The following is a 12,897-nucleotide window of genomic DNA, read 5'->3' as shown; positions in this document are numbered from 1 at the left end:
CTGAAAAAAGACCCAACTCACACAATACAATATACACAAAAATCCAAAGAAGCAAATATACATAAAGATAAAAAACCAAAATTCCACCAACAGACACAAAGGTGCTAGGGACGTCTCACTTTAGTTCTTCCTATGCTTATGGTTCTCGGAAGGGAGCCAACTAACAAAATAGTAAGGTGCGTACCATTACCCGAGTAACCAAAGTATCATCCATCAAATTTCTGAATTCAAGTATGTCTCCATTCTTCTTCTTCCTCCTGGATGTGTAGACCTGTCTCCTCTTCTTCCTCCTGGATGTGTAGACCTGTCATTCCTCATCCGAGGATTGACTCAATTGATCAATGGATTGGTCCAAAGGTGGCCGGACATGTGTAGGACGTTGCACATCTTGATCCCCCTGAGGCTGAGTAGCATTGAAATCTTTCTGGACCTGATGAGGTGGTAGTGAAGCAACAAAGGTATTTTCACCTGTAATATCATTGATAGGTTCTAGGGCAGACGGAGTTTGAAGAATCTCCATCGCCTCCACGATAGGAGGTTCCAAAGACGGGGGAGCTACAACAATGTGTGGATTGAATGGTTGATATATTGTCTGCGGGAATATTGACGTCTTCAGGTGTATCCTTTTGATGATTGATAGTGTCATTAACTTGGACCTGATTAAGAGGAGTTTGAATCACTGCCTCTAGCGAAGCACTTTATTTTTTTGGTCTAAGGTGAGGATGTAGATGATGGCATTGAAAACTGGAGTGGCCGAACCTACGACAGTTCAAACAATATGAAGGAGAAGGCTTAATCTCTACCTTCTGCCAATATCCATAATGTTGTGTGCCCAACAAAATTTCCTCAGAAGGGGAATAAGTAATGTCACTTTCAACAAGTACCATGACTTCAAATGGACGAGAAAGATTAAAAGTAGGAATGTCCGTCTTAAGTGACTTACCATAAGATGAGGCAATATAATACAACACTTTTAGAGAAAAATAATGAAATTTCAGACCAGGAAGGCGAATCCAAACTGGAATGATTGGCGGTTATGTCTGTAGATCAAAATCCACAAACTATTTCAGAATTATCATTGCCCTGTTATCAATCTAGATTATCTTTCTAGCAAATAAGCGTGTGTAATCTTCTTCATTATTAATTTGGATAAGAATGTGTCTACCATCTAATAATCTAATTTTCCACTCTCCAACAAAGTGTATAAGTTCAAATTCCTTGTGAATAAGCTCCATTTTGAAATGACCATATAGAAATTTCTCAATCAAATTCAGACGACAGGAGGAAATAAGTTGAATATCTTCAACTTCTATAAAAAAGATGACAGACTCCATTTTTTCTATCAGGTTTTTTGATGTCCTCCTTCCACTCAAACGAAGGAGGGAAATAACACGATTTAGGTGTATCTGAGGCGTGGATACCCGTGAGAGCAGTTGCATACGATCTGTTTAAAGCCATCCTCAAAATAAATGTGTGGCGTTAAGAAGAAAACACGGAAAAGTGGCATCGACCGAAGAAGCTGAAAAGGAGAACACCGGGAGCCGTGGAGCCGAGACGGGAAGCGTAGATCGAAGAAGCTGAAACATAGAACACCGGGAGCCGCAGAGCCGCAAAGCTCGCGAGAGACCACAGAGCCGAGAACTCACGAGCAGGGAAAGCTCGTAAGACGGGAAGGCCGTGCCGCAAATCGGGAGACCCAGGGAGACGAACATAAATCAAGGGCAAAACACGAAGGCGGCGACGCCAGAGAAGAGGCAGCGAATTCGTAAGAGTTGCTAGGGTTTGCCATCAGTCGAAAGCGGTCGTCATCCGTACATCACGTTTCTTTGCCCTTTAAATTATATATATATATATATATATATATAATTAAGGGGGATTAGATAAAGTAAATTTAATAATTATAATTAATTAATGAAAAGGTAATAGTTTATTAAATAATAAATTAATTAAATATCTTGTTTATATGAGGTTCTAATTTAAAAGAGTCGACGTCATGATAATCCTAAATAAAATGCTTGATTATAACATCATTTTAATATTTATTCTAGATCAATTTTTTGAGTTGTTATTTATGTTTGATTAATGTAATTAAATTTTGATTTATAAAATTTTATTAATTATTTTGATGTGAATGCTTATAATCTTATATTATGAAATATTTATTGCATTATAGTAATATATGTTGAGTGACGAAATTATGAATAATATGATCTGCATAGATTGATTGTATGTACATGACTAATTATGATGAAGTCATCTCTTTATGATGATAGTCGGGGAACGCTAAGGTATCCGCTCATGTATATGAAAAAAAAAATAAAATTGAGGTATCTTAAGTGACACAAATTTTTAGACTGTGCTCGTGTGACGACTGTACTGATATAAATGATATTGATATGTTATTGATATAATCAGATCGTTGAATTGCATGTCAATGTTTATGTTGATTTTATAAAAAACTTAACTAACATGTATATTGTTTTTTTCTTCGCCTTACTGTAGCTTATGAGTATAAATATTCAGTAGCTTATTTAATTCACTTTTATTTTTAAATTAACTTTTCTGGTTAATTTAATAGATTAAAAGATGAACGTTAAAAGAAAAAAAATATTTATAGAAGTGACAAACAATCAGTGATGAGGTAAATTTAATTTTACTGCTTTAATATAAATTAAATAGGGGTTTTTTCATTTGTTAAATTGTAAATGAATATAAAAAAGTTAAATTTCACCGTCAAACTCTGTTTCTGTTTTGATGAATTCCATGCCTCGAGTCGAGTCATGATAAGTGGTATCACAGACAAGATTTATGATTAATTAATATAACCTTGATGAAAGAGCTAATTGTGTAAATATAAGTAATTTTTAATAATAATCAAATTAATAATTATATCCATTCAGGAATAGTGATGCAATTGAAATTATAGAAGAAGAGAATCCGATAGAAAATGATGAAGTACAGTCTCTTATAAACGTGAACGCGAATGTCTTTACTCAAATGATTGCTATGATGACTCAGTTAATGCTGGAGTCCAGATCACAGCTTATTGGAAGTGATACATTCGTTGTAGATAAGTACTTAAAATTATTTCAAGATCTGTGGCCAACTTTGTTCTAAAGAACTGAAGACCCGATTGAAATGGATATCTAACTAATAAAGATAGAAGATATTAGATAGCATGACGTGTCCAGATGAAAGAAGAGTGTCATTAGCTACATTTGAGTTAGATGGAGAAGCCGAGAGGTGATGGCGTGGGCAACGTCAGGACTAGCGAGGGGACATACCCAATATGACGGTTCGTTGGGAAGAATTCATGGAGCTATTCAGATGATGGTTTGTGCCCCTATTCGCTTGGGAATACTTATAATGAGTCAATATCATGTTAAGTATATTTCTATAATCACTCTTTGTAATCTCATACCAGTAAAAAAATAACATATTCTATTAAAGGATTGAATTTGAGTAAAATGACTATTAAATTATGGGTATGATCAATGTCTTTTGATTTGGTGTTTCCCTTAAAGTTGTATCATTAAATTACCATATCAGTTAAACTGAAAGTTCTTCTAGGGATCAATCTCTTGAATTGTGAATTTTAGTGCGCACTTGATGGGGCGTAAGTCTCTTTTTTAGCTAAACTTGATATAAAATTATCTTCTTAAATTAGTATCTACCTTAGATTTAGAAGGTCCACATGGATGATGCAATTCATGACTATCGACAAAAAATCTTGCGCCAAGCCTGGTGAACTGCTTCCTTTAGGGGTCGTTTGGTTTACTGAAAATGAAATGCAAAGTAAAAGATTTGTAGAGTCTTATAATTTTGATGCATTTGAAGTACTTTTGAGTTGTTTGGTTCACTGTAAAATAAATATAGGATTTTATATTGTTTTTATTTGTTTTGAAGAAAATTGAAAACTATGTATTTCAAAATATATATATGTTTTTGTTTGGTGGTGGCTGATGACCGACAACATTGAGCTGGTGGGTAGCGCGGCGATCGTCCTACAGTTGTGGTGACGTGACGGCGTCGGGCGACTAATGGCGGTGACCTGTAGCCGCATCGGTGAATACACGGACGACTACAGCAGGATTTGACGGAAATTGGAGGGCGGCTCTCGATGGACGGTGGCGACTTGCGACCGCGTCGGCAAACTGCAACAGTGGCGGGTGGCTTGCGGCAGTAGCGGGTGCCAGCTACTTGCCTTTATCATTTTACATGAATTAGGGCGGCGGCGACAGAGGCTAATGCTAGCGGTTGGCACAGACGGCAGGCGGCGGCGGTGATCGATAGCGGGAGGCTAGCGGTGACCGATGGTGGGCGGTTGGCGGTAGACAGCGGCGACTTGCATAGCATTTCACATGAATTGTGTGATTCAAATTCAGTCAAATCTGCCGAATTCTAAATTCAGTCAAAATGAACTTCGATGTAAACTTTAAATTCATTCAAACTTTTCGTTGTATTTGTTATTTTTCTTACTAAACACATAATTTTCTTAAATCCCTACAAAAGAAGACAGTATACCACTAATTCGCTTAACCAAACAACTCCTTAACCAAGTAGAGAAGAGTTCATACTTTGTAAAGATGTAGAAATGGGATTTAAGTGTGTTCAGCATTCTCCCATTAATGTGACATTCTTTTAAGTGAACAGCAATAAATTTTAATCTAATGCTTTTCAACTAGCCATCTTTGAAAGTTCTCTCTTGTGATCTAAGGGTATAATTAATCATTAGTTGCTTACATTAATGGGAAACCTCAACTAAAGCCTGCACAAAATGAGGGTGAAATCTCTGGGTAGCGTCTTGTCTTGAATACACTTTTTCTTTTGAAATTTCGACTTGAAAACATTATTCTCATAAAAGCGTCGGATGAAAATTCGGGGCCAATCATGTGCCTTAGGCCATTGCAACTACAATGATGCATTTGTATTATATACCGAGTTTGCTATTGTATTACTTACTGGTCTTTGAATCTACTTCTGAGCAATGAATTTGGCTTGATGGTGCATTCGTGTTTACGTTAAGCTTTTTAAATCAATCTCAAGCTAGTCATTTATTTGTTCACTGGCTTCTCATAGTAGCTACATTAGCTTCCCAAGTTTCAACTACTAGATTTGATTTCTCTTCCTTTAATGAAGCTTTTACAGAGTGGCCAAATAGCCTTAGTATCCTTTATTTTTTTCTGGTACTAGTTGAGATTGATGAAATAAATGAGCTCACTAGCTATGAAATGCTTTGATAACTTCTGTTACTATACAACACAAAAAATAAGCACAGATAGAAACTTTTTATGCTTCACTTTGTTTTTACGAGACATTCTTTTGTACCATTCACTCAAACAATATCATAAAATATCCATTATTTTTTATTTTATGAGCAGATACTTTGGTTTGAGAGTAAACAATATGTTTCATAACTATCATCATCTGTATTGTATAATTTTTGGTTGAATAACTTATAATGATGGGAATGTTTGTAAAAAGCCATTGTTTTCAAATCAAGCTAAATATGGACTAAAGAGCATTAAAAAAAACCTTTATCACCTGCATTGCTTTTTCTACAATGCTCTATGCCGCAGAATGTTGGCCTTTAAAAGTGCTGCTGAGATGAGAATGCTCCAGTGAATGAGTGTTGACACTTAGAGACAAAATGCGAAATGAATGTATCTGTGATAGAGTTGGTATAGCTCCAGTGGAGGACAAGATGAGAGAGAGTCATCTTAGATGGTTTGGTAACTTAAACGTAGACCATCTAATGATCCTATTAGGAGAATATATGTTTTAGATTCGACTTATGTTAAGAATGACAGAGGTAGACCTAAAGAGATTTGGGCATATTGTATAAAAAAAGATCTTGTACTAATAGAATTAAATGAAATTTTGACACTTAATAGACTCAATGGAGAAAAAGAATTCATGTAGCCGACCCCACTTAGTGGGATGAAGCATTGTTGTTGTTGTTGTTATTTTTGCATCTTTTCTTCTTGAGTTTTATAGATAGTGTGATATTTAATTTATTTAAATCTTTTTTATAATTTATTTTGTAATTTTAATTTTGCATACAATATTTTTGTTTTCTTGATTCTATTGTAACAAAAATCAATGTTTTTGTTACAACAACAACAACAACAACATGCATTTATCCCACTAAGTGGATCAGGTACATGAATCTTTTTTCTTCATTGTTCTATTGAGTGTCATGTTTTCATTTAATTTTAATAGATTATCATTTTTTATACAATATGCCCAAGTCTTTTTAGGTCTATCTGTGTTTTTTTTTAACATAAGATGAATCTAAGACATCTACTCTCCTAAATGAATCATCATATTGTCAACGTTTATTGTGAAGAAATCATTTAAGATGACTCTCTCTAATCTTGTCAGCAACATGAGCTTCACCAATCCTTTCATGGATTGATTCTTTTCGCAATTTGTCTCTAAGTCTCAAGCCACTCATCCACCTATGCCTTCTCATCTCAATAAAACCTAACTTTGTTTTATGCTTCACTTTTAAAGGCCAACATTTGCGTCACAAAGTATTACAGGTCTCACCACCATTTTATAAAATTTTCCTTCAAGTTTAAGTGGTACTTTTCTATCACACGATAGACCTGATGAATTCCTCCACCTCAACCAACCAATTTGAATTCTAACAATAACATTCCCATGTATATTACCATCACTTTGAAAAATAGACATCGAGATATCTAAAACATTCACACTTTTTAATGATTTGATCACTCATAGTTATAAATCTGCCACTAGAGTTACTACTATTAAAACTGCATTACATGTATTCAGTTTTAGATCTACTCAAACGAAGGCTTTTAGACTCCAAAGTAGACCTTCATAATTCAACTGATTCTTGAACTCCTCTAGCTTATCCACAAGAAGGATATCATCAATGAAAGGCATACACCAAGGTACATCCTCCTATATATGCCCAGTAAGAGCATCTATAACTAAAGCACAAAAAAAAGGGCTTAAAATCGATCTCTGAAGCAATGCAACTGAAATAGAAAAATATTTGGTCAATCCTCCTGTTCGAACACATGTAACATCTCTAGTATACCATATTTCTAATGACTTGAGTATAAATCATACAACACCTTTCTTTTCTAGAACTCTCCCTAGAAATTCCTTGGACCTTATTGTAAGCTCTTTCTAAATCAATAAAAATCATATGTAGATCCTCTTTACTCTCTCTGTACTCCTCTACAAACTCTTCAATAAATGTAAAACTTTATTAGTAGACTAATTATAAGATATCTTTGTATCACATCTTAACCTATGTTTTATTACCCTCTCCTATAATTTAAAGTATGACACATGAACTTAATTCTCTTATAATTTGCACACTATTTTGCATCCCTTTTATTTTTAAAAATGGGGACCAAAATACTCTTCCTCCACTCAAGCATATTTTAATTTTTAAAATAATATTAAAGAATTTAGTAAGCCAAGAAACTCCGAAATCTCGTAGATATTTTCACATTTCAATTGGAATATCATCAAGTCCTACTGATTTTTCACCCTTAGTTTTTTTTAAGCCTCCTCAATTTCATTTTTACTAATGTGACTATAGAAATAAAAAATTTTATTATTATTAACAATATTAAAATCGGGGATTATATTTTCAAAAACTTCATTTAAAAGTTTATCAAAATAGCTCACCGAGCTATGTTGATTATCTTCTTTTAAGAAAAACATATTTTAATTTTCATCTTTAATGCACTTTATAAATCTTTACTTTTCTTTTCTCTTTATTTTACTTGTTTGTACATATATTTTTCACCCTCTTTAGCATTTAATATATTATAAAGATCATTAAAGATAATTCTTAGCGTCATAAATTGTTTTCTTAGACTAGCTACGGACCACCTTATATTTTTCTCAATTCTCTAAGTTCTTATATTTAAACCAATTTTTATAACACAACTTATCTTATTTTATCTTTTATTGCATATTTTTATTCTATCACCAATTATTTTTATTTATAAATTTTTTTTTATTGATTCTCTAAGTACATCTTTTGTCACTTGTTTAATAGTACTTGTTATTTTATCGCACATAGAATTTAACTTTTTCATGAACATCCCAAATGTTGAATCTTGAAGTTTACTCATAAAAATAATTTTATTCGTGTATTTTATGTGTTTCCATCTAATTCTATGACAATGTTTCATTGCATTCATTATCTTACAACCATTCATCTTAAAATTCAGTACTAATAATCAATGTTGAATACTTAAATCTTCATTTGGAATGATCTTACAATTTTTACGTTCTTGACAATCTCTTTTTCACATGAGAAAATAATCAATTTGTGTTTTATTTGATCCATTTTTTAAGTAACAATATGCTTATATTTTTTCTTAAATGAAGTATTAGCAATAACAAATCAATATAAAAAATAATTCTTTATAAATAGTAGAGGATGAAATAAAACAAGTTAAAAATTACATTTACTAAAAAAATTAAAAATACATTTTCTTAAATTATTTTTATTTTTAATACTATTAATATTAAATTTTACATAATCATGAACTGAAATAACTCTTTATAAATAATCAAAGGACCATTATGATCATCAAAATGATTTTAAGTGCAAGATCATGGTTCCAAGGTTAACTAGTGCAGCGAATTTTTTTGCAGTATTATTCATTGCAAACTCATTGGTTCGGATGTATTAAGCTCTCAAAAATGATGAGCATTGACCTAAAAAGAATGATGTTTATACACAAAATCTATATATGCAAATTTGACTTTGTTGTTAAAATGATTGTCCTTATCATCAAGCATTTAGGAGTTCAATTTTGGTGGTGATTATATTTTATTTCTTTAGTGTGAATCAATTAAAAAAAGTTTTATTTATTTATTTATTTATTTATTTTTATCTTTGTGCGATCTTTAAATGGTTCATTATTTCTATTTTACAGAATCTTCTTCATGTTCGAGAGGAGAACGTACCAAATAATTTTGGAGGCATTAGATACTTTGGGTTTGAAAGGCTTACCTTCGTGCCAATCCAGGTATTCTTTGTATGCTTCTTCATTTCACATTCCCTCATTTCCAATGACCTAATTTGTTCTAATTAAACTGCTTAGACGGCATGAACTAAAGTTACAGACAGTTTTTATTTTATTTGCTGAATGGGGTTTGATAAGTTATATGTTGTACATGTTTGTGACCTATAAGACAAATTGCTTCTTTGATCTGATTTCGAATTTTTGAGTAAACACTGGATTAAATCAGCTCAATCATTGAGGAGCAAAGAAGTTGTGTATTCATTTAGAAGAAATATCATGTTATTTCAATTCTTAATATGCAAATCTTTTCTACTGCCTTTTTCATTTCAAATCTGTGTTGTTATGATCATTTATTGTTAATATACTTCGCTTCATCTGTTGATTAACGATTCCATTGCTAGAAGAACATTCAAATCTCTTAGAATGGTTTTATGCTTGCATTAACAGACCATGCCCTATGATGCATGAGAATAAACGGTTTCTCCCAAATTTCTTTATTTGATGAACATATTTTATCATTTATGTGTACTGATTCCTTATGCTGAAGCATCACATGTTACAAGAGCTTAAATATTGATATTGTTGTTTATAAAATAACTTTCCCTTGACTCATTTGCAGCTAATTTTAAGGGGCATTTGCATACATAGCACACAAATCTACTGTATTTACGTATCTCACCTATACTTTCATGGTTACATAACACTCAAATCTTTAATTTCACATAAAAATTAGCATTATTTTTACTTTTTAAAAGTGAAATCCACCTTCTCATGTATAGGTTCAAAGCACCAAAGTGCTATGTATATAAATATGAATGTTTAGGCATGAGATCTGTAAATACCCAAGAATTATGTGCTATGTATATGAATTTGCCTAATTTTAAATGCACATTAACCAAAACACATGCAGAGCAGGGAGTATCTGTCCTACTGTCGATAATATGGTGTTTAGATATGTGAATAATTAAAATATAAATTATAAACAAATGGAGCAAAGAAAGAAAGACCTAAAGACATGAAAAAATGTCCATTGGTGAAAGATTTGGCAAGTCTGATGCCAGTAAATTTTCACTACCATAGCTTCGGCTTTCTATGCCATTCAGATGCCAAACTCTTATAGTAGATAGGGCGGTGTTTGATTCGTTCGATAAGTAAACGAGACAAAAATAAATAATTTTTTTTTTCATTCGGTTAGTTAAACGAAACAAACACGAGCAGTGATGCATTTGTTAGTGTTCGAATCGTTATTATTCGAAATATAAAATAATTTAAAATAATTATATATAAAAAATTTAATATATTTTTAAAAAATAAATTTTATAAATTATAATATATAATAATTTAATAATAATAATATGTTAATATACTATATAAGTAATACACTAATATAGATATTATATATTTATATAATATAAGTTATATAATTAATATATTATATTATTTATATATATTAATATTAAAGATGTCAAACTGGCTCGTCGTTCATGAACAGCTCGTGTTCGGTTTGTGTTCGACTCGTTCGTTAAGAAACGAACACGAACAGTGACTTCACGAACAATTTCGAACACAAGCTTATTTCAAACAAACTAAATTTTAAACGAACCGAACACGAACACAAGCTCTGTTCGTTCGTGTTCGTTCGTTTACACCCCTAATAGTAGATTGAAGGGCAAGGAGATGAAGTCCAAAAAATCAAGCTTGTATTGAATGGGGAGATCTTACAATTGACCTTGCAATTAATTTCATTCATCAATCAGTAATAATTAATTAAAAGTCATGTTTTCTTATTTATAGAAGTAGGATTATAAAGATAATGCAAAATAATTTAAATTCAATGACAATCCTTATTAAAATTAAAGTCCAACCGAATATTAAACATAAGAAGATAATTTAATATAATAAAATAAATAAATTTAAAAGTACGAAAAATTCAACAAAAAATAAATATGCGCCCCTATAAATCTTGAAAACTTTTCGGTCTAGTTCCATTGTAACAGGTCGCATTACTCGCAGTAATAATAAGTCCTCAGGGGCAGCAGACACCTCCTGTCTGTAGTATCCTCCTCAAGTGGAACTAAAATGTCTACGGTAGTGAGGATAGACTTCTTCTTATTCACTTGAACCTTAGATTTTTTCAAAATAAGATTTCAAAATAGGATGAAGCTTGTGGCATTTAGCAAGGATATGACCAAACATCTTACAGTGGGTACAATATGGGGGTTTGTGTTCCATGAGGATTTGTTGTCAATAACCATTATTAGTTGTGCCCAGCCAGATTTCAGTACATCAAGTAAAGTAATATCCCTTTTCACAAGTATTCTGACCATCGAGGGTCTAGTTAGGTTGAAAGTAGTGGATCTAGTTTCAAAGGATCCTCAAAGACGATCCCAATAAAGTAGAGATCCTGATGGTGAAAAAAATGCAACTTAAGATCAGGTAAACTAAACCATACATGTATAGTTGGAGTTTCATGCTTTGGGTCAAAATTAGGAGACCACTTGAGTAACTTCATTGATTTGTCTTCGATATTAAGTATTTCTTTGAGAAAATTCTGGTGTAGTCTTCAGACACTGTTAGTTGGATCAACACGTATCTCTCATCCATGAGTCCCACTTTTCACATGCATACCAGCTTAAGATCATCAACACTCTTTGTGGTAACATCCATAGGAGGGTGTTCCCACTGAAATTTGTCAATAAGAGCAAACTTGAATTTTTCCGTCAGGGTAGAAATTTCTGATTCAAATAAAAAGATTGTTTTTTTTTTTCTCCTTTCCTACTTCCCTTCTTAATAAAAGGATAATCATCTGTACCCTCACGACATTACTTAAGGGGAATGCCACTGCGGACTCCTTCAGAGGGTTACCCACTACGCGAGCAAAAGAGACTTTGTCCGGCTCAACCAAAGAAGAAGGAAATGCCATCAACGGCTGTCAGCGTTAAACTGCTGCGAGGTTGCTGAAAGGCAGGCAGGGGAGCTGTTGGGCGCAGAAGCAGGAGCAGCGTTGAAACAGAAGAATCGGGCGCAGGCAACAACTAGGAGCGACAGAGGCGTGAAAGACAACGACGTCGAGCAGAGCAAGTGCGAACGTCGACGTCGAGCAGAGGAACGATAGCGACAGAGGAAGACGACAACTCGAGCAGTGGAGATATTCTTCTCGTTGATAAGACGAGAGAAAAAGCTCAGGAAAACTTCAATTATGAGGTCTACGTTGGAGTCTAAAGGCCTTCATTTGAGTAGAACTAAAATTGAATACATGGAATGTAAATTTAGTAGTAGTAGCTCTAGTGATAGTAGTGTAACTTCTAGTGACAGAAGTGTAACTTTGGGTGATCAATTTATTAAAAAGTGTGAACGATTTAGATATCTCGGGTCTATTTTTCAAAGCAATGGTGATATAGATGGAGATGTTAATGGTAAAATTCAAACTAGTTGGTTGAAGTGGAGGAATGTTGCGAGCCTTTTGTGTGATAGAAAAGTACTGCTTCGACTGAAAGGAAAATTTTATAAGATGGTAGTGAAACCTGCAATGCTCTATGACGTTGAATGCTGGCCTTTACAAGAAGAGAAGCATAACACTAAGATGAGTGTTGCCGAGATGAGAATGATTAGGTGGATGAGTGGCTTTACACTTAGAGACTAAATGAGAAATGAATATATCTGTGATACGGTTGGTGTAGCTCCACTGACAAACAAGATTAGAGAGTTTTCTTAGATGGTTTGGTTACATAAACGTTGCCCATTGTCGGCACTATTTTTGGTGTGAGGTTTGCCCGTAAGAAGCTGTCGGTCATCGGAATTGAAATCCTGTTGCCCGCTTCGGAAGGACGTTTTTAAAAAATTTTAGTTTTGAAAAAGATGAAGTCAA

The 12,897-nt window shown here is 33.2% G+C and overlaps 1 protein-coding gene across 3 annotated transcripts in view; it reads left to right on the top strand.

The window, feature by feature from the left end:
• LOC110024403 (probable Xaa-Pro aminopeptidase P) overlaps positions 1-12,897 on the top strand; it is a 148,565-nt gene that overhangs the window by 77,884 nt on the left and 57,784 nt on the right. For all 3 annotated transcript variants that reach the window (XM_020724343.1, XM_020724344.1, XM_020724346.1), the window contains exon 11: positions 8,940-9,032. In XM_020724343.1, coding sequence (XP_020580002.1) covers positions 8,940-9,032 — 93 coding nt within the window. The remainder of the gene's footprint in view (positions 1-8,939; positions 9,033-12,897) is intronic.

Source organism: Phalaenopsis equestris, unplaced genomic scaffold (genome assembly GCF_001263595.1).
Source record: "Phalaenopsis equestris unplaced genomic scaffold, ASM126359v1 Scaffold000256, whole genome shotgun sequence".
Lineage (NCBI taxonomy): Eukaryota > Viridiplantae > Streptophyta > Magnoliopsida > Asparagales > Orchidaceae > Phalaenopsis > Phalaenopsis equestris.
This window is presented reverse-complemented; position numbering and strand designations above follow the sequence as displayed.